The 22,147-nt window shown below is 49.3% G+C and overlaps 3 protein-coding genes across 6 annotated transcripts in view; 1 reads left to right on the forward strand and 2 right to left on the reverse strand.

Moving 5' to 3' along the window:
* Window positions 1–9: 9 nt before the first annotated feature.
* On the reverse strand, window positions 10–7,416 carry Exoc8 (exocyst complex component 8). Its single transcript, NM_198103.2, has one exon. The coding sequence runs from the start codon at window positions 7,335–7,337 to the stop codon at window positions 5,187–5,189; it is 2,151 nt and encodes a 716-aa protein (NP_932771.1). The 5' UTR covers window positions 7,338–7,416; the 3' UTR covers window positions 10–5,186.
* Window positions 7,417–7,481: 65 nt separating this feature from the next.
* Window positions 7,482–15,872, forward strand: Sprtn (SprT-like N-terminal domain). 3 transcript variants are annotated; one of them, XR_387744.3, is made up of 5 exons: window positions 7,482–8,092; window positions 8,787–8,886; window positions 9,918–10,046; window positions 11,336–11,850; window positions 12,402–12,776. XR_387744.3 is itself a non-coding variant. In NM_001111141.2 (5 exons), the coding sequence occupies exons 1-5, from the start codon at window positions 7,869–7,871 to the stop codon at window positions 13,172–13,174; spliced, it is 1,494 nt and encodes a 497-aa protein (NP_001104611.1). In that variant the 5' UTR covers window positions 7,605–7,868; the 3' UTR covers window positions 13,175–15,872. The 3 variants fall into 3 exon arrangements, 2 of the variants coding, with proteins under 2 accessions (NP_001104611.1, XP_006531083.1); NM_001111141.2 differs by having other exon boundaries at window positions 7,605–8,092; window positions 11,336–11,603; window positions 12,402–15,872; XM_006531020.4 differs by having other exon boundaries at window positions 7,611–8,324; window positions 11,336–11,603; window positions 12,402–15,762.
* A 2,425-nt stretch (window positions 15,873–18,297) lies between these two features.
* Egln1 (egl-9 family hypoxia-inducible factor 1) overlaps window positions 18,298–22,147 on the reverse strand; it is a 40,668-nt gene continuing 36,818 nt past the window's right edge. For both annotated transcript variants that reach the window (NM_001363475.1, NM_053207.2), the window contains 2 exons: window positions 21,452–21,519; window positions 18,298–20,474 (listed from right to left, as the gene is read on the reverse strand). In NM_001363475.1, the coding sequence (NP_001350404.1) occupies window positions 21,493–21,519 (27 nt within the window). In that variant the 3' untranslated portion in view covers window positions 18,298–20,474; window positions 21,452–21,492. The remainder of the gene's footprint in view (window positions 20,475–21,451; window positions 21,520–22,147) is intronic.

Consider the following 22,147-nt stretch of genomic DNA (forward strand, 5'->3'; position numbering starts at 1 on the left):
ATAAATGAATGCCCTCAACACAGCCTTTTATTTTTTGTGTCCTGAAAGCTGAAGTCCAGAATGAAGGCTCTCACAGGTTCGCCTTAGGTTTGGATGGGCGCTGAGTCCATGCGCACTCAGGACCACAGAAAGTGGACAGAAAGTGGACAGGCACTGGTCCTTTCTGATCTTTTCAGTACATCCTGCACCCCCCCAAAACAAAATAATGACTGATCTCATCCTGAGGGGTTCATTCTCATCAGTATATGCATCTGGGGTGCCGTTCAGTCATTGGGGACAGGCATTTGAGTCTGAGAACCAAGCAAAGTCACTGAAACTCTGTGTGGTTCTGTCTCCAAATCCCCAGGTTGTGCATCTATTCCCAGGGCCTCGGGCAGCCGCTGTGCTAGGCCACAAGTGACAGACAGGTGCTCTGACAGCATCTGCTGCTTTGGGAAGCTAGAGGGGATTCCTGCATGTTGAAATAAGCAGTCCCATTTAACAGAGACCCTGGCTGTGGACTGGTGGGCAGGTCACAGCCCTATCAGCTGCAGGCACGTGTCAACACGCCCATGCTGCTTACCTGAGTCCTGGGAACTGAACCTGCCCTCAAGAGCAGCAAATGTTCTTAATCACCCAACAACACAGGCTGCAACCAGTCGGGTGTTGGCCTTGAACTCACCAGGTAGCTGAGGATGAGCGAGCCTCAGATCCTCCTGCCTCTACCTCAGTGCTGAGATTACAGGCATGCACTATCATGCAGTGTGTACAGTGCTGGGGATAGATCAGGGCCTTGTGCATGCTAGGCAAGCACTGTACTAAGCCTCATCCCCCTCTCAAAAAGAGTATTATTCAAAGTGTACATAAATGTGGGGCTGGAGAGATGCACAAAGGTAAGGGCACTTGCGCTTCCATTGGACCTGAGTTCACATCCTTCCACCCACGTTAGGTGACCCGGAACACCTGCGACTCCAGCTCCAGGGCTTTTAACACCTGCTTTCCAGCACCAAGACACACTGTCACATAACTGAGTGAATAAGCCTGGTGTGGTGATACCTTTTCTCTACATGTGAGGCAGCAGCAATGGGGTCCTGCAGCTCAAGACCAACCTGACCTAAATAGGCTTCCAAGGAGGTTCGAGGCTACACAGGCCCTATCTCACAAACAAACAAAGGTGGTTTTAAGTCTTACTACATTGGAAGTTTACATTTATCACAAAATGAATAATTATGAGGATTAATGGAAATAGAATTTTCCTGTCGTTTGGGGAGACTACACAACTTTCCTGGTGGTCAAGTTTGGCAGTGTTTATCTAAATTAAGAAAGGATAGTTTGGTTCTTTGGGATTTGGTTCTCTGTGTCACAGCAAATGCACCAAGAAGGCATCGTGGGTAACTCCAGGAAAATGGTGAGTAAAGGTGAAATCAGCCAGCACACCAAGTTTAATGCTCCTGTGGCCAAGAAGTGGACCATGGACATCTGACATGGTGGTTCCTGTATCAAAACCGTGACAAGAGGGACCTGGATGCATAAGACAATTCCTTCTGCCACAGTCAAGTCTGCCACCAGAGGAGCTAAAAGGCCAGGAGAAACACTACCGTTGGAGACATCTGCAGGACACAGTAGATGGGTTAATGTATGTAACAACAAAAAGGGCCTGGTTTGGCATAGCAGCACCTAGCTAGACATGAACTTTATACATGTATTCCCATAAACAAGATAAGCAAGGAAAGGCTTATATTGCGCACACAATCTATCCATACGTATAACTTTTACTACAAGTTTTCAAAGATTTTTTACATTGTGTATGAACACGTGTGCAGTACCCAAGGCCAGAAGGTGTCATTTGCTGAAAGTGGACTAATGATTTTGCGTACTAATCCTGAGCCTGCCCTCGAGAGCAGCAAATGTTATTTTTTGTTTGCTTGTTTTCTTTTTAAGCCACCATGTGGTTCCTGGGAATTGAACTCAGGACTTCTAGAAGAGCAGCCAGTGCTCTTAACCACTAAGCCATCTCTCCAGTTCTCTGGTTTTTTTTTTTTTTTTTTTTTTTTTTTTTTTTTTTGTGGTAACAGCATCTATGTAGTCCTAGTTGTCCTGGAATTCATTATGTAGACAAGGCTGGCCTCAAACTCAGATCTGCCTGCTTCTTCCCAAGTGCTGGGGATTAAAGGGTGTGCCGAGAGGCCTGGCTCTCTCTCTCAGACAGGGTCTGTCTCACTAGGTAACCCTGGCTACCGAAAGATCCTCTTGCTTCTGCCTCTGCAATTCTGGAATAAAAACTGTGTGTCACCACACCTAGCTGAGCATGTCTTTAATCCCAGCACTCAGGAGGCAGAGGACTAGAGTGAGACCCGTCTCAAAACAAGTAAATAAACAGAATGTTATAGCAATCAGTTCTATCCAGTGAGAATGCTATAAAGCTTTATCAGTTTAAAGGTTGTTTCTCACAGTACATCAAAGTGTAGTGTTCAGCAATGCTTGCATCTGCAGCAAGCCCCAGCTGCTTAGCCCTAACTAATACCAGGTGCAGGATGAATGTGCTGGCAATCACGGTAATACCAAAGTCACAGCAATGACTTTGAGCATTTCATGACAGGAGGCTCTCATCAGAGGCTGAATTCTCTAACTGAAATTAACCCAGTCTGTGATTCCTGGTCTATGCAGTTAGTTTTAAAGCAAACAAAAGGTGGTTAATGTCACAGCACGTCAGCATGTGTGGAACTACCACTGCTAGACAATCCTTCAAGCTTCCTGCAGATTTCCCAGACTGCATTCCCTCAGCTACACAGAGGAACACATTAGCCCGTTCTTAGCAGAATAAAGTTCTCTACTTCCATTTCCATAAAGATACAGCCATTTATTATGTGGGGAAACATGTTAGCCTTCTTACACCTCGAGGCCTTATGCACGGTTTATCTATTAAATTCCAAGTGGCACCAAATCGGCATCGCAGCCACACAATTTCATCAAATCCAAGTCCAGTGAGCTTAAGAGAAATGAGTACATTTGTTTGGCTGGGACATCCAGTTATGGTTATGTAGAAAACTCTAACTTAGCAAGGCATAGTGGAGCATAATTTAATCCCAGCACTCAGGAGGCAGAGGCAGGATGACCTCTGTGAGTTCAAGACCCGCTTGGTCTTCATTGTTGATTTAAATCAACAAACCCTAACATGGGAAAGTGGAAGGCTGCAGTGGTGACCTCTGCGATCTTTCTATGCATGGAGAGCTAGAAAAAGACAGAGAAACTGCTGGCCTGATGAGTTAATGAAGCTGAGGAGTCTTAACAACCCTGAATCACTGCAGAAGCCATTTAGGGTTTTACATCATTTTATGGCTTACTACTACCTCTTTTATTCAAGAGACAAGAAATAGCCTTTAGACCCAATGGACATAAAAACATGGCATCGTTGACAAAACCCACAGCTACAAGCTAGTGGGAAAATGGGTTTCAGCACCCACATTCTAACAGGACATTAAGTGATCAGAGCAGAGCTCACTTTAGAAATCAGGGGCAAGCCGGGCATGGTGGCGCATGCCTTTGATCCCAGCACTTGGGAGGCAGAGGCAGAGGCAGGAGGATTTCTGAGTTCAAGGATAGCCTGGTCTACAGAGTGAGTTTCAGTACAGCCAAGGCTATACAGAGAAACCCTTGAAAAAACAAAAAACAAAACAAAAAAACAAAAAAAAAACCAAAAAAAGAAAAAGAAAAAAAAATAAAAGCTTAGGGGCTCCACCTACCCACCTATCCCTACTCAACAACCTGAAGTAAGTATTACAATCTGGAATTCTCTTAAAAGTTGTTTTTAAGGCAGGGTCTCTACAGATCCCTGGCTGTCCTGAAATTCACCTTGTTGATCAGGCTGGCCTTGAACTCAGAGATCCGCTTGCTCCTGCCTCCCAGTGCTCTGATTAAAAGTGTGCACCAGCATGCCAGGCTCTTGTTTTTTAAAATGCAGCACAGCATTTGAAGAGTCACAGAAGGTCCCTTCCCTGTGCTTGAGGTATGTGCATCTCTACTCAGTTACTAAGTTTCAAAAACCATCAGGGCAGCAGGTGTAGCAGTGGGTAGGGTGCTTGCCTAGTATGAGAAAGCCAGGGTTTTTTTTCTCCAACACAGCATAAATAGCATTATGGCACATTCCTGTAATCCCAGCCCTTGGGATGTGGAGTCAGGATTAGAAATTCAAGGTCATCCTTGGTTACAGCACCAGCCCAAAACCAGTCTGGGCTGAAACTTATCTCAAGAAAACAAAATGACCAAAACCAAATCTCTGGCATTCTTAAGGAGTGACATTGCATTCTTTTTTTTAAAACTCCTAACCTACACACAGCCTGAACTCTTCTCAGACAGGGAGTTCTGCATTTGCCAGAAGTCTCAGTGCCTCCAAACCCAGGCTGGTGGTGAAGTGTCTGCAGGGGCTGGAGTCACTTACCCGCCTACTGCTAGGATCCTTGGTGTGGCTTTTCAGCAAGACTTACTTCCTGAACATGGCAAAACACGCTGCAGCAGCAAATCCATTCAGTTCTGGAATATGTTAAAAATTCAACGTAGTCCTTGTGATTCTCCCACCTCCCCCAAAAAGATGCATCCAATTAGCCATGGAACATGCTACTTTTCAGTGACTTTTGGATGCCTGCAAAGTTTTATAAAGGCTTCCTTCCACATGCTACAAATACTGACAGACCTGAGGCCCACATATTGAAATTTATCCCAAACCAGTTTTCCCAACTCATTTCTTTTCATGTTGATCTGTCTCAGTACAGGACACAGGTGTGTCACACAGCACTGACCATTACGAAGCCATTTTGTTGACTTGGAATGTTTTACAACATACTTAAACCCTGTGGACCTAATATTTTTCTAGGCAGCATGGAAGTGCACTGCTCCTAGATGTGCTAACGTGAGAAGTGTCTTTCAAGTTAAAGAGTAGCCTGAAATGTTCTGGTGTGACCATACACTCTACTTAAAGAATTATTAAAAAACAGAGCAAGACATGGTATGTGCTCTTGACAGTCCCAGTATTGGGGGGTTGTATGTGATGCTTAACACATTATCTTTCTCCTTTTGACTGCATTTTTCAGAGGGCACTTTTATATGCTGTCTGTGTCTCTGAGGAATGTGCTGACATTGTGTAATGTAAATACAAATGACGCATCTGTAGCACGTGTACACGTACACACACAAAGACACAGAGCAGAGCCTCAGACCACAGAAGTCGTGCTCTCGGGATTCACCCGCAGGAGCCGGGATGCGTTCCGGAGGTCCTGCAGCTGCTTGGCGGGCTTCCCCACACCTTCCTCAAACCTCCTCTCCACCACCGGGAGGACAGTTTCATAGAGAAAGGATGCGTTCTGCCTGATGAAGGCCTTCTTCTCGGGGTCCTGCTCACAGCGCAGGCTGTAGTCCACATGCTGCACAGCCACCAGGATGATTTCTACCAGGCTCTCCAGGAGCACCATGTGGAGCTCAGGGAAGTACAGTTTCAATGCCTCCTCCAGGAAGCCCATAGTCTGCTTGGTGAAGGCTACCACCGTGTAGCTCAAGTTCACCCAGCAGTCATCTCCCGTGTACTGCTCAAAGTTACTGACCCCGCAACTTTTCATCTCCTCCTTGAGCTTGCCCAGGGCCTCAGGAGTCATCAGGTTCATGCGGCGCCACATCTCCTCCGAGTTTCGGTGCTTGGTGGCTTCAATGATAATCTCCTTGTAACTGTGCAGGGCGCCCTGGATGTCCTTCACCAGCAGGGCGTGGATGATGAAGGTGAGGTCCAGCCCAATCTCTCCCAGCTGCTGGCAGTGCTCCTTGGCCACCTTCACACACTCAGCAGCGGTGGACAGGCTCTCCTTGCTGTCAAAAACCTGCTTGCTGAAAGCATCCACGAACATGCCCATGGCCGACCTTGCCCAGACCACAAAGGCAGAGTAGCAGCCACTGTCAGTGCCTGCAAAGTCCGTCTCAAACTCTCTCGCGGTCTCTAGGAGGCTGGTAAAGAAGACGTGGCACAGCTTGTGAATGTAGAGCAGCGTGGCGCCCTCAATCCTGAGCTGGCGGATGGCAGTGTGCACGGCTGCGGCCCTGTTCCTCAGAAACAGCTCGCAAGCCTTCGTGCACTGGCCCAGCCGGATCAGCTGAGACACGGCTCTCCGAGTAGCCTTGGGGCCGCCTCTCAGAGAGCGATCCGGGGAGAGCTCAAACACAAGCACCTCGGTGAGCTGTCGCACTCGTTCGTCCACTTTGGCCCTCAGCTCTTTCACAGGAGGTGGGCTGGGCTTATCTTCCAGGTAGTGATTTAATTTGTCCAGCAAGTCCACGGCACCCTCAAAGTCCCTCTGTGCAATACAAACATCCAAGTCTTCCGGCAGCTCTTGGATCCACTCCATGGAAAGGTCAACCTTTTCCTCCTCCGCCTCAGGGGTGGCCAGTTCTTCATCATCCTCGTCCTCAAACGGGTTGCTGCCCTTGGAAGTGACCGGTGGTGGCGCACGCGGGGCTGCTGCCTCCTCCTGCTCCCGCCTCCTCTTGTCGCTGAGGGCCCTCTTGGTTTCCTCCAGCACTTCCAGCCACTCGCGCTTGATCTTGGCATTTTCCGCCTGGAAGATTCGGCTCTCGGGGAACATGAGAAGCTTGAACATGTCTTTCATGGGCGGATTGTCTTTGACGTTGACCACCGCCAGGCGGTCCAGCGGGTAGAGTGCGTTGTAGCGGTACATGCCTCGCCGTTGTGGCAGCCAGGTGGCCACCAGCAGACAGTCGTTCATGAGGAAGCCGTGCACGCGCTGCAGCTGGGCCATGTGGTCCGCATCGTATTCCACCAGGTCCCCGTTGTACACCAGGTACTGACCTGGCGTCTCCAACAGGTCCCTGCAGCCCTCCACCTTCTCCAGCAGCGTGGTGAGCGTTCGCTGCTTGCCCTCCTCGCCCGTCCCGGAACCCTCTCGAGGGACGCCCGCCGGCCCGGGCAGGAAGCCCGCCTGGACCGCCCCGCGCTCCCGCGGCCCCGCGCCGGCCGTGTCCTCACCCGCAGAGGCGCCCGCGGCGGCGGCGGGCAGCAGTGCCAGCGGGATGCTCTCCAGGCTGCTCTTCTGCTCAGTCAGCAGGTGGCTCAGCTGGTACATTTCGCTCTCCAGGTAGGAGATCTCCCGCGCCGTCTCGATGAACTGCCGGTAGTTCTGGTAGACGTTGCGCTTCAGGTTCTGTGCCGTCTCCTCTGCCAGCGCCTGCACCCGCTGCCGGTGCTCCTGCAGGTCGCGGTCGCCGTCCGACTGCTGCGACAGTTGCTTCACGTACAGCCGCGCCTCGAAGCCCCCCGACTCCAGCTGCCTCCGCAGGCGGCTCGCCCCGCTGTCCGACATGGCTGCCACTCGTCTTGCTCCCGCGGCCCGCAGTGGCTGTTACTCGCCGCCTCCGGGCCCCACCCGAGCCCGGTGGAGAAGGCAGCGGAGGAAGCGGGGCGGGAGCAACACCCAAACGCCTGCGCCGGAGCCGAGCGCTGCATTGCGCCTGTGCCAGAGTCGAGCCGCTCGCACTGCGCCTGCGCCCGGGGCGGAGTGCGGACAATGCGCCTGCGCGGAAACGGCAGCGTCTTAAGGCGCGTGCGCGGACGAGCCAGCACGGAAGTCAGAGGAGGGTCCGGCACGGACCAGACTTGACGTGTGTCGCCGGACCTCAGCGGCTGTCAGGAGACAACCGGCTGCCTAAAGCCGTCCCCAGCCCGAGCCCAGCGTTCCTAAGCCTGTGCCCGCGGGGCAGCGCCGAGCCACCTTCGGTTAGGCGTTCGAGGCTAGCCCGCGCGCCCTGACAGCAGGGCCGGGAGGCCTCGCGAGATCCGTGCGCCGCACGAGCCCGACCGGCGTCTTGGGAGCGGCCGAGGTGGGAGTAGCGGGATGGACGAGGATCTGGTGGTCGCGTTGCGGCTGCAGGAGGAGTGGGACGTGCAGATGGCGCGGCGCGCGGCGGCGGCGCGGGAGCCCGTGTCGTTGGTGGACGCGTCCTGGGAGCTGGTGGACCCCACCCCAGACCTGCAGGCGCTCTTCCTGCAGTTTAACGATCGCTTCTTCTGGGGTCAGCTGGAGGCGGTGGAGGTGAAGTGGAGTGTGCGCATGACCCTGTGAGTGCGTCCGCGAACGGCTCGGAACGTCGGGAAGGGCCAGGCCGCTAAATTGTCGTTGGTGTCCCCGCCTCGCGGCGCAGGGAGAGGTCGCCGGGAAACGTGCCCACTCCCCAGTCCCGGGCCCAACGTCCCTCAGTGATGAACCAGCCGGATCCCTTATCAGAGTTTGAGAAATCCTATTCGAGATAGTAATCTGCCCCGCACATACACTGTCACATAGCAGCTTGAGGTAAAGCAGGCTAAGACGTAGTGTACTTCTAACCTCATACCAGCCCTGTGACTGTTTTGGGAGAAGTGCCCATGTATGCCTGTGCGGAGGGGAGAGGGTGACAGTGGGTGAGGGTTAGCAAGTGTTAACTCTCTGAAGCCAAGTGACCCACTCAGGAAAGCCATCCTCCCATCAGGGACGTTTTCTTGTGAAACAGTTCTTGCCCAAGAACTGTTAGGGATTTGCTGCCCACCCCCACCCCCTTTTTTGTGGGGAGAGGGGAGAGGGCCTCACTATGTATCTGTGGCTGTCCTGGAACATACTCTGTAGACCAGGCTGGCCTGGAACTCGGAGATCCTCCTGCATCTGCCTTCCACGTGCTGGGATTAAAGGCCTGCACCACCATGCCAGACTAAGGTTTGCTTTTTGTTCTGTCTCCTCTGTATTCGTTGACCCTAATCCATTGTTGTGACTGTTTTCCAGGTGTGCTGGGATCTGCACCTATGAAGGGAGAGGAGGCATGTGCTCCATCCGTCTCAGTGAGCCCCTGTTAAAACTGAGACCAAGAAAGGACCTTGTAGAGGTATTCTTTGCATAAGCCTGATTCTCAACAAGTTGATTTGCAGGATTTATTTATTTATTTATTTATTTTTAAGAGATGGGTTCTTTGTTTGTTTGTTTGTTTGTTTTTCGAGACAGGGTTTCTCTGTGTAGTCCTGGCTGTCCTGGAACTCACTCTGTAGACTGGGCTGGCCTCGAACTCAGAAATCCGCCTGCCTCTGCCTCCCAAGTGCTGGGATTAAGGGCGTGTGCCACCACCACCCGGCTAGAGATGGGTTCTTGATAGCAGCCCATACTGGCTTCAACCACAAGATCCTCTTGCCTCTACCCAAGGGTTTACAGCTGTGCACCACCATTCCTGGCCAGGTTATTTTGTTGATTTTAAGAGACAAGAGTCTCTGTTCCTTAGGTTGGCCCTGGTCTTTATGCTTCTCTTGCTTCAGCTTCCCCAGTGAGCTGTCATGCCCATACCCAGCTATTTTTAGAGGGGTTGATGGTGAGCTGATCTCAAACGCCTGAGCTTTCTGCCTCCATCTTGAGATTTGCCATCACGGGTACGCACCAGGCTGTCGGCTCTTTCAGTGTTGGCATTTCCGGTTCGGCACCTGGAGTCTGGATTGTAGAGTTTTCACTATCAGGATTTTAAAGTTTTGTGTGGTTGGATTCACTGACCTTTTGGGTTTGGGTTGGTTAAGTTAAATGGGCCTTTGTGAAAAATGTTAATTCTGTGAAGGGGATTGTTGACTGGGTTCTGCAGAGCTTGGAATATTATATGTAAAGGTTTGTACTTGGGTCTGCAGAAGGATAGGACTGCAGGTTAAGAAAGAGAATTCATGCCGGGCGTGGTGGCAGAAACCTTTAATCCCAGCACTTGGGAGGCAGAGGCAGGCGGATTTCTGAGTTCAAGGCCAGCCTGGTCTACAGAGTGAGTTCCAGGATAGCCAGGGCTACACAGAGAAACCCTGTCTCAAAAGACCAAAAAAAAAAAGAAAGAGAATTCCTTTTATCTTTAGACATGCCCTAGAAAATTAATACGCTGGTTTTCTGTTTCAGACTCTTTTGCATGAAATGATACATGCCTACTTATTTGTCACTAATAATGATAAAGACCGGGAAGGACACGGCCCAGAGTTCTGTAAACATATGCATCGAATCAACCAACTGACAGGAGCCAACATAACGGTATACTGAGCCACACAGGTGTGGGGAGCAAGCAAGATCAGGGTTTTACTGTCTAGCCCAGTCTGGCCTCAAACTCACAATTCTAACTCAGCCCAAGTGGTGGGATTATGGGTATGTGCTACCAAACCCAGTAGCCATTCAGTAAAAGTGAACTAGGTAGAAACGGATATTTTTAGCCTTGAGCAAAAGCCCTATCATCTAGGCTCTAGGTGGAGTGGCTAAGGAGCCAGCAAGCCTCTTTGCTGGGGCTTCCATTAACTGCAGGTCAGCATCTCAGGCATACATTATCCTCCTCTGACCTTCAGGGGCAGCTCCAGCTCATCCTAAATTCTCCCTCATCGTCCCGACAGTGACAATGTTGGAGGAGATATCACAGCCAGGGCTGAGGTGTGCTGTCCCCTACACTAGGGGTCATGCCTATATCCAGAACTGTCTGTTGCTATGCAATGATGTAACAGCAGTTTTGAGCTCTTGACCGTAAGGATGTACAGTGTCTCAGCACCCTGAGCACTGACTAAATGTTGTTAATTATGGGGATTTTCTTTGTTTCCTTGGGAAGGATTTGGCCCTTTAGCAGTTTTTATCATTTCTAGGAACTTAAGCAAATATGTGTGCTTTCTAACATTTCCCTTTTTACTTAGTTTTATTTTCTATGTGCATTGATGCTTTGCTTGCATGTGTGTCTATGGGAGTTACAGACAGCTGTGAGCTGTATTGTGGGTGCTGGCAACTGAACCAGAGTCCTCTGGAAGAGTAGCCAGAGCTCTTAACCGATGAGCCATCTCTCCAGTCCCATGGTCTTTCTCCCTGTTGGCAGTTTATTAAGGTGCTGTGGTAAACCTCTTCGGGTCTAGCTTTTAGTGGTGGTGGTGTTCATTCTCTGCAACGTTTACTTTCATGGAGGTGTTTTCTGGTTGTGAGTTTTCCCCCACCAAAATCTTTTACATATATATATATATATATATATATATATATATATATATATATACATATACATATATATACACATACATACATACATACATATACATATATATATACATACATACATACATACATACACACACACATACATGCTTCTATCTTTATACAGTAGGAAGTTTTAAATTGCCTGATGTTTCCCATTATAGTGAACTTCTGAAAAGAAACTAAATATAGTAGCTGTCCCCAAATGGAACTTTTTAGGAATGTCTGAGAAATGGAATATCTCAAAACAGAAAGACTCCTTGGGTAAAATACCTCATTAGATTCTCTACCTTATCCTGACTGCTGGCTACTCCTCTGCCCAGGTCTACCACACTTTCCATGATGAGGTGGATGAGTATCGCCGGCACTGGTGGCGCTGCAATGGACCCTGCCAGCACAGACAGCCCTACTACGGCTATGTGAAGCGTGCCACCAACAGGGCCCCCTCTGTTCATGACTACTGGTGGGCTGACCACCAGAAAACTTGTGGAGGCACTTACATAAAAATCAAGGAGCCAGAGAACTATTCGAAGAAAGGCAGAGGGAAGACAAAAGCAGACAAGCAGCCAGCATCGGCAGTGGAGAATAAAGGTGCCTACCTCTCCATCTCGTCTTTTGGGGTGTGAGCCTGGCCGTGTGTCTGTGTCAGCAAACCTGGGGGAGTTACTGCAGGGGCTGCTCTGCTCCACTGCGGACGTTTCCAGCAGTAAGGAGCACATTGCATCCACAAGGTGACCGTAACCAAGTGTGCTCTGCTGTGTGGAAGGGAGAGAAGGTGAAGACATCTCCATTGGCTGTATCTGAGGGAGTGTCCAAGGCAAATGGGTGTCTAAGTGAGGTAACAGCACCGGGGTGTGACAGGCTGGTGACCTGCTAAGGTGGCTTGGGAGGATGGGAAAGGAGTGCAGCCTTCATTTGTCCCATGTCATCCTTAGGATCTGCTCCCTTCCTCAGAAGCTCCTGGGGAGGCAGCAGTTACTTGAGGTGACACTTGTCCTTGCAAGGTTGTCAGTTGGGTAGGGTCAGCCTTGGGAGTCAAACCCTAGTTCCTAATGTGAAATGCAGAGAAGGCACAGGGGACTGGAGAATTGGTTGGTGCAGAAGGACTGAATCTGTAGGAAGCCAGGCGTGGAGCAGGCAGGCGAGAGGAATCGGTACTTTCCTGGGAACAATCCTTGCTCAGTTTTGGATTCTTTTATCTATGATTTCTTCCATTCCTCCTGTTCTTTCAGTACAGGGCTCTGACTACTGAAAGTTGCCTTCTCTTGTCAATAGGTGACTACTGCACAGATCTCAGTTAGAACAGAGCAATACTTCATTTTTGATAACCGCCGTGCTCAGTGTCTGGGTGGCAATGTGTTGAGGAAGTCTTGTCTGTCTCCTTTGCAGACAAGCTGTGCAGAGGGGAGGCCCAGCTGCTCATCCCATTCAGTGGAAAAGGCTATGTTCTTGGAGACGCAAGCACTTGCCCTTCAGCTGGGAAGCTGAACACCTCATACATGGTTAATGAAGCCAAAGGTCTCTCAAGTCAAGACCATTCAGTGAGTGGCCTGAGGCTCAATTCCAATGCTGAGGTGAAATGTGAACAGAACTGTCTCCCAAAGAAACCTCATCTTGTCAGCCCTCTTCCCACTGCTAGTCACCAAAGTGTCCTGAGCTCCTACTTCCCCAGAGTCTCTGTTGCCAACCAAAAGGCTTTCCGAAATGTGAATGGATCCCCAGTAAAGAACGGGACCACTGGGGATGGCACCAAGCGTCCTGCCTCAGGAGGCTCTCAGAGGAAGGTCCCACCTTCCAGGGCATCCCTGAGAAATACCTCCAAAGTCACAGCACCAGCGTCAGCAACCGTGACATCTGCAGCTGGGACATCCGCAACCATATCCCGAGAGGAGAGTGGGTCTGAAGACCAATTCCTGAACAAGCGACCCAGGTTGGAGGACAGGACTGCTTTGGATACTATCAAGGAACAAACACAAAGTGGTGGTGACCTTCGGAGTAGCTCACAGCCCACAGCCGCCAGCGCTCCTCAGAGCTTGAGCAGTCAACGGCGGCTGGTCAACTGTCCAGTGTGTCAGGGCGTGGTGGTGGAGTCACAGATTAACGAGCACTTGGACCGATGCCTGGAAGGTAACAAAACCAACCTGCGACCTCGAAGAGTGTGAGGTGGAGTGGGTCCCACGCTGCCCGTTGGCTCATGGTGGTGTCACCTGGCAGGTGGCAGGTGAGAGACCTGTATCTTACAGTCTGACTGACTGCGCCAGCGCTTTATAGACACCCAGTGAGCAACTGTAGTTTAAGTCTGCAACTCCATAGGGGGGGAGTGTGCCTGTAATACCAGATGCTCAGGAAGCTGAGGCAGGAGCATCACTCCAGCCCACGACCCTGAGGAATGTAGGGAGCCTCTGTCTCAGGAGCTTCCGTGTCAGTGTGCTGTGTCCATCCACGCCTTACCAGGACATGGCTCCCTTTGTCCCGTGACCGCGTATGGCTTTATGTACTTTTGGGTCGTTTTGTTTTGTTCATGAAGGTTTAGAGTGCTTCTGTTTTTATGCTCAGGGTAGTCTTATCTGGAGTCCCTGACAGCTGAATACTGTTAACGCGAAGCCCCATCCTCTAAGCCGATGTTCATCATTTTGAGGTCTGACACTTTGTTCAGATAGTATGAAACTGTAGTTGTCCTAAAAGGACTCAAGAGTTCTCTTTAAATCCTAACAGCTTTCTGTAGTTTAAAAGATTTGACTTTCTACATAAAGGTGGCACCAAATTTTAGACTTCTATATTCTTAGTAACTTATATTTTAAATAGAATATATTTATGTATATAATTTGTCCTACTTTTACTAAAAAGTGGCAGCAGATTTTAAAGACTCATATATTTAAAAGAATTTTTCTAGTTAATGATAACTCATGTTTAAAATCCCAGTACTTGGGAAGCTGAGGCAGGGAGATGGCTGAGGGGGTTTGAAGCCAGCCTAGGCTTAAGCTCCAGTGTGGGCTATGATGAGACCATGTCTCAAAGTTTTTGTTTGGGCTTTTTTCCTCCTTCCTTCCTTCCTTCCCTCCCTCCGTCCCTCCCTCCCTCCCTTCCTTCCTTCCTTCCTTCCTTTTTTCCCCTCTGTCCCATCTTTATTTACCAAGCAGCGGTTGCAGAATTGAGAGTAAAGTGGATACCGAATGTACAGTGCAGTTGTTTTGGAATGTTAAAGTGGTTACTTGGTTCTGCAGGCCAGATTTGATGGGAACGTAAGTGAATGGTTTAAACTTGGTGCTAAAATGTAACTGATGTATAACATCTCACCAAGCTGCCTGATTCCTTGGAGAGCAGAAAATGCCTAGGCAGCACTGTGAACTCTACACCAAAGTGCGAGCAAAGATGACCATCTGAGCTCTGGAAGGTTGTGTCTGTCTGCATCCGGGCAGGGGACGCAGACATGTGGCTCAGTTTATCTTGTCTCCTGTCTGTTCCTCCACCTTGCTGACTTTGCTACACGGTGCATAAATCTTGTGCATTTTGGGGTGAACCTGGTTTGTCCGGTGTTCCCCTGTATAATTTCCTCCATTACGTCCCCCAGGGGAGCTGGGGGAGTCCTGCTGTAGTTGACCCTTCACAGGGCCTGCCTTCTCCATCCCCAGAGGTCACAGTTTGTTACCAGAGAGTGTGAAGGTAGTTTCTTTGTTACCGTGTAGGCTTATTTTCATTCCTTTGTAGAATTTAAAGATAGCTAGAAGTTTCCTCCCTCACCCCAGTATTATTGAACCATTGGAAGTGTCCCAGTGCAGGGCTAAGCAATGCTGACAACAGCCACTCAGGAGTGGACGTCACAGGGTGTCTGTGGTCAGCTCTATCCAACTCTCCTCCCAGCAGTGGCCACTGTGGCCTTTCAGCATCCCTGACAGGGTCTTTAGGTGCAGGATTGGGTGACAAGTTTTGCTATTTCTTAAAGCATGAAGTTAATAGTATTTAATGTTTATAGGTAAATAGCTATTAAAGGTTTTTTTGGATATATGCCATATTTTCACTAATTTAACAGGTTATAGACAATTAAATATTTTTGTGCCAAACTACCTAAGTTCTAGGGCTATGAAACAAATTAGGTGGTAGTTCACACCTTTCAGGAGCTACATCCTCAGTGAGGGAAACCTGCAGATTAATATTGGTGCTTTGTGATGGTGCTGGGTCAGGGTTTTACTCTGGCACTGGTTTTGAGTTGAGTTAGCTTGTTAAGGAAGGGGAAGGGCCTCAGGCTGGGAGAGAACTGGGTACATCCTGTAGAAACACAAGATGGTGAGCTGGATGGAATGTGAGATTTGAGCAGAGGGCAGGAGGGAGGGAGAGTGTAGACAGGTTGAGGGTGGGACTGCACCTGCTGTGTCTGTCTACTAACCACCTGTGCAGAGTAGCCAGGTGCAGTCTCGGCAACACCAGCTTCTCAGCATGGTGAGAATGCTAGAAAGTGGGAATGTAATGAGCCTGTAGTTGTTACGAAGATTTGCCCCTAAGAGTAGTTACCCTTTTATCTGTCATTTTATCAGTGAAATGTGGATTTTGTTTGTATTTTCCCACTGGAAGGAAATTTCTAACCTCACAGTGGAGCTGAAGTTGGTTCAGCTCCACACTTTAGGGCCACAGCTGTACTCCTGTTTTACAGAATTTGTGCTTACATCCCAGTTCCATGCTAGTAAAAAGCAGTGTGAGAAACCTTTCCTTGGCTTTGCCCAACTGAGTCCACATCCTAACTGGGACCTCTGAAGAAAAGGGAAAAACATTAAAACCCCATTCTGTCTTGTTCCAAAGCTCTAAGATTGTATTTTTTTTTCAAAGCTTTACAGAATTTAAAAATAAACAGTGTTTTGATGTAAAGTGGTTGATGTGTCTTTCCGGTTTGATTTTTGTGGTGCTGATGGGCCCTGACTCCTCATAAACTGAGTTCACAAACTCACATTTGTATGCTTACAGACATGCAAACATAAGGCCAAGAGTGCAATCCCAGCACCCAGGAGCAGGTTAAATGCTCTACCACTGAACTGCATGCCCAGGGTGGGCTGCCTGACAGCTGTGGTGGTTCTCATCATGGTTAGTAGAGCTGAGGCTCTTCCCTCCCCTTACCTTGATATAGAATATTAGACCACACTTAGTTTGGCTCAGAATCTCCATAGACTAAAGGTGGCCGTAGTCAGTAAAAGGCGAAATAAGTGGGAAGATGTCAAGTATATGGCCCTGTGTGGTGAAGTCAACAGAGTAGACACCAGAGGCTCCTGATGTCATCTCAGACTCAAACCAGGATGTGGGGGACAAGAATCCGGTCACATTTGCTATCCTGTCTCTCAGTCCTCCAGTAGCAACACCAACTCCTTGCCATAGACAATCAGCCAAGGATGTTTAGATGGAATTCTTTCCAAAGCTGCCTACTTGAAGCCTTAGAAACTTAGTTTGAACCTTAATCTCTACTGATCCGACCCCGATTTTATGCTTACCACGTGTATGTTTGCGCAGAGTCCGCTGTCTCCTTGTTAAATCTCTAACCAGAACTGGAAGGTGTAGGGCAGTTTCTCTACATACTGGAGAAGCCATCTTTATCATTACTGCTTGTCTAAGGCAACCTAAGCCTGGAGCACAGATATGTGTGCTTTGCTTGCTTTCTAGCCCTTCTGGGCAAGGAAGGGCTACATTTCTCCTTCACTAAGTTTCCGTTCTTCCTTGGACATCTGCATCTGGTAGAAGTTTCTGAGGGTTGGGAACTTGCTCCTGCCACAGCATGGTTAGCCAGAGGTCTCACCTACATGGGTTCAGGGTCAGTCTTGGCAGTAAGTGCCTAACTGCCATCTCAGCCGCCCTTGGTGCTTGGCTTGCTTCAGTCTGTTCCCTAAAGGGAAAGTTTTATCCAAGAAAATGCTTGTTTGACTGCATTTAGACTTTCTTATGCTGTACAGTTAAGTCTCAAGTTTCCTTTTATTTTTAAAATTTTTTTTAACCTTTGCAAAGGCTTGAGTTTCCTTGCCTTGCAAACACAATGGGGCTTCTGGCTGATTGGTCCCTTCCAGCACTTGCCTTTATAGGTGAAGTTCTTTCCCAGAAAAGAACACTCGGGATGAATTCACTGGTTGCCCTGCCCCCACTGTGCAACAGGAAAGATCTGGAAAGAGTGGAGAATGCTCCAGGCACTGGGGTGTGATTTCACCAGGGCAGAGAAAAGCCAGAAGCAAAGGCAAGCAAGCTGTGAGATTATAAAGCCCAGGGATGAGAATATTCCAGAGACTCTGACAGACTCTGGCATAAAGACCCGGGGCTAGGACTTCCCAAGAGCCATGCCAGAACAGTACCTCAAAATCGAAGGCAATGTTTTCCAGGGTGGGTTCCTGTTTGGGGCTGAGTTGCCAACCTTGAAGAGTATCTATTCCCCTCACAACGTGGGCACCCGCAGTGGTAAACATGGAGTCTGGGAACAGGAAAGCCAACACTGAATAGATGGCTCCAGGGAAAGGGCCACCAGCCCAGGTGGCGGGCTCAGGTGTCTAGCCACAGGACCCAGGAGGAAGTCAGCACACTCAGATTAAAGCAGGGTGTTAGGGTACTAAGGAGGCTGAGCAGGACTGCTGTCTAAGGCCAGCCTGGGCAAAAGCAAGAGGACCCTGTCCCCAAACTAAAGGAAAGGCTCAGAAAGCTGCACCTAAAGAGCGGTGTTGTCTTTTATCCCATTGCCACACTGGACTCGTCCTCTGAGCCACTCCACTGCGTAGTTCAGTACCATTTCCCAAATGCCCTAAGAAGATACAACATTCAACACCGCATTCAGATGGTTGGTTGGGTCTCACCAGCCTCACAGAAATCTTCCTGCCTCTGCCTCTCTCTGCTCTAGGATTAAAGGTGCGTGTCACCACACCCACCACACTAGATTCTTAGAGCTACAGTAGGCCCGAAGAAGACCACAGATCAAGTGATCATGTGTGCAGAGCTGCATAGCAAGCCCCCTCCCCTTCAGCAGCAGCACAGGAGTGCTCTTGACACATTGAATAGCTACGGACGGGGCTTAATGCAACATGAAAGCTTACCAAGACAGGAATGCCAGTGCTGAGAACGCGGGTGCAGCCACCAGCCACCGTGCCTCTGCTCCTGGAGCATCTGCGGGCTGGGCTGCTCACTCTGCTACTGACAGAAGGGAGTGGGCTGCATGGTGTGGACTAGACCCAAGATGGACGGCAGTTATTAACTAACCAATGGGCTCTCGGGGAAGGCCTGTGATAATGGGCCGGGCAAACAGACGACAGCTGGAGGTGACAACAGTTATGATTTTTTTCAAGAACATTTATACATCTTTTTAATTAGATTAGCTTTACAAGCAACGTGAGAGGCTTTCATAGGAAATACCACTTCCAAACCACACGAGTCTCTCTGCGAATCCTGAAGTGCCCTGCCTGTCGTGCAAAAAGGGCTGTTCCACAGCTGGTTAATGTGTTGAACAGAAACAGCGTCATAAAGCTTTCTCTCTAACCAGGATGAACACATACAGGCCACAAATGGTTTTAAACAAGAGTCCTAACATGAAATTGAGTTTAAGTGGGCATTAAGGGGTTAACGGTCCTGATTTGTTTGTTTGTTTTCACAGTGACCTCCAGGAAAGCACACACTTCCCAAAAGATAGATAATTTAAATTTCGTCTGGCAAGCACACCCCACCCCATCCCCTGCCACAGAATCTGGGACCTGGTACATCAGTAAAGGTCTGAGATACAAAGGACTACAGGGTCTCCAGAATTTAAAAGGCTGCTGCTCCAGGCAATCACACCTTCTGCCAACAATGCCAAACAGTTCCTCCCAACTCCGAAACACGGTGCTTCGGGGCCAGGTGGGCAAACCTTGAGCTGGCCAGCGGCAGAGGCACTTGCTGGAGAGGTGTGGTCAGCGGATATGGGTCAGAAGGAGACTTCCTGCCGAGAGCCCCTCAAGCAAGCACAGTGCTGAGTGGGCCCTCATCCACACACGGCTCTACTTGGTTGTTTTCATGTTTTACATGAACAATAGCAATCTCTTAATAAGAATTACTGAGCTTTCCATAGAAAAGGTTTCTAACCGGATACAAACTACACAGGTGCTAAGACGGGTGTCAAGGAAAATACACAGAAATAGTTCTGCATACACACATTTTGGCAAAGATCAAGGTCGGAGATAGAACACCTAAGGGGACAGGAGTTATACCCACAATCTGTGCAAACTCTGGCTTTCTAAGGGGACTGTAGAGGTGACAGGAGTCTGGCAGCCTCGTGTGGTTGTCCCTCTGTCCTCTAAAAAGAGAAAAACCCATAAAACAAAGAATGTGTGCTTTTACACCCCCTTTGATTTCTAAGCTAGCACACAGCTTTCATTATTGGGTATGAAAATGGCTCGTGGCTGTCCAAGGAGCCGATGGCCACGATTGAGGCTACAACCACATACCACATTCACGTGCCTGGGTCCACCAGGTGCCCTGCCACAAGAACACAGCCCTGACCTGGAAGGGTCTGGAAGCACAGTCAAAACTACGGAGAAGCCACAAGGAAACCTGCGGCAGTGGGACACGGCTGTAGGCAGGCTAGACCTGCCGCAGAAGAAAGCCCTTTGTCTCAGGAACCCGAAGCTGAGGGAGAGCCCCGAGTTCATTTAGTGCCCGTCACTTCGCTTTAAAAAAATTAACTGAAGAGACAAACCCTCTCCTGTGGCTTGTTTCCTCTTGTAACTATGTTGAGTTAGTTGAGTGCCAGTGGCAACCATCTACTGTTAGGTCGGTCGAAGCGCGAGAGCAGTGACCTTTACAGGTTGGAATCACTGAGAGACGGGCCAAGAAAAACCTCGTGCACTCGGGCTGGGACACAGCGCCCGCCCGTCCTTTACGTTCAGGCAGAAGCAACACGTCGTCACTCACTGGCAACAATCATCGCAGGAGGCCTTGAGGGCAAAATTTAATAGCATGAAGAGGTTTACAAAAATAGATTGATGTTATTTTGAGAATAATACTGTAAATTTTTTTTTCTTAATTCAGTTTTGATAAATTGTACCTAATACAAAAATTCCCCGAATTCAAAACTTGATATAAAAAAGAGATGAAATGAACTCAGTTAGGTGACAGGTCTGGCAAAATAGAAGACTGAAGAAATTCCTACAAAGGGCCCTTGTTTCGTGTCCAGATGGAAAAGCTACTCTCCTCCGACAGCGTCTCCTCTTGGGTCAGCAGCCAAGAGCAGTCACAGATCTGGAGCTGACCCCACAGTACAGTCCCAGCAGATGGAGCCCTCTGTTGGATGACACCCGGCGAAGTCGCCTGGCTCCCAGCTGAAATACCAGGCAGGTGTCTCTCTGTCCATCCTGTCCACGAGTCCACAGAAGGCAACTGAGAGGCTGTAGGTGACGTGGGTACTGCCGGACCCAAGGCCCCACTAGACGTCTTTGCTGACTGAATTGGGCTTGAGTTCAACCCTCACACCTTTCTCACCTGCAAGAAAAAGAGGCATTCACTCATGAAGCAACAGGCTCTGAGACTGCAGCCAATCATAAAGCACCAGAGAGCCCGTGATGGCGCCGGAAACACCTCACTTCTCCAGCGGCTCTTCTCATCGGTCTACCCTAGTGGCTGTTCCCGTTGCCTCTGTGACAAGCACAGACACCTCGTCAGAAACAGTGACATCTTTAATTTAAAGCCACCCGAGTACTGAAAAGTACTGAGCCAGTGAAAGTACATAAGGCACAGCTCTGAGTCCAGCTCCTTAGAACCCACTGAGTGGGTCCTGGGACTACTGGGTATGCTTCAGGTCCCAGGACACACAGGTGCACACGTCCATGGCCTACACACAGAGCTGGCACCTGGGAATCCGCACACCTGTCTGCGGAGCTGGTCTGCCCCTTCTGTACAGACTTTCCTTATGGCCACACATTCTCTCTCTCTCTCTCTTTTTTAAGATTTTAAAATTTATTTATGAATATGAGTGCTCAATTTGCATGAATGCCTGCATGACAGAAGAAGGCACCACATCCCATTACAGATGGCGGTGAGCTACCATAGAGTTGGTGGGAATTGAACGCAGGACCTCTCGAAGAGCAGTCAATGCTCTTAACAACGGAGCCATCTCTCCAGCCCGCCACACATTCTTTAGAGTGAATGTTGTGAAAGGAAGAGATATCCGTCTATCTGAAAGACAAGGGGAGGGGACCAGGGAACCTGAAGAGCACCAAGGAGCTTCAGGCTCAGGGTGGCATCGCAGAAAAGCTCTGCCTGTGTTTGAGCTATCTAACTCAGACATGCATCAAACCGGTAAGCACTGGACAATTTCAACAAGTCAGAATGAAGGCCAACTAGAGAAATCCTGTTTAAAATAGGGACTTCAGGAATCTGGCAGAAACATTCCTGGACTGTACTGTGGCTTTTGGAAGATACCATCCCCGACCTTGCCAGCCACGCCCAGCTGCGTTTACCTGTTAGATATTTTACTTTAGCTCTCGCTCGCTCATCTGCATCAAAATACCAAACAGTTATTGCGTACCTAGAAGGAAATTTAAGACAGGATCAGAATGGTCCCTGGGAAGAAAGTGTTCCTGACAATTGTAATGCGTGAAGCAGCCTCTAAGACAGAGGTGTTAACTGGCAAGCGGGTCCTGTCCATCCCGCAGATGAGCTACAGCAGCCAAGGGAGGCTCATAGCCTCTCTCCATGTCCACCCAGCCTGCATGGTCAGGGACAGATAGAGGAAGGGCAAGTACCCAGGAGGGACAGTGATTGGGACAAAGGAACATAGTCCAGCAGTCCACCATCTTTGACTGCGTCTCTGAGGAAGTTATGCAACACTCATAGACTTCTAGGGTTCCTTCCCCAAAAGCCCTCATCTAACTGAACACAAATAAATGTGGTGTGACAGGTCTGTTCAGAGCTAAAAGCAGGTGACTTCATGGCACAACAGAAGTGTGTCTCACTGTGTCTGACTCCAGAGCTAACAGCATGTGGCAGCCAGCACTTGTAAACAGTGGCGCAAAGGAACAGACGCTGTGTTTGTGAGCATATGCCTCAGGCCACTGGTCCCTCAGGAGAGAGCCATCATTAGGTCAGACAGAATCTGAGGATCCAGGCCAAAGTTCATGGGAAAAGCAACAGCCCGAGTAATTGGCTACACAATC

Source organism: Mus musculus, chromosome 8 (assembly GCF_000001635.26).
Source record: "Mus musculus strain C57BL/6J chromosome 8, GRCm38.p6 C57BL/6J".
NCBI classification, from domain to species: domain Eukaryota; kingdom Metazoa; phylum Chordata; class Mammalia; order Rodentia; family Muridae; genus Mus; species Mus musculus.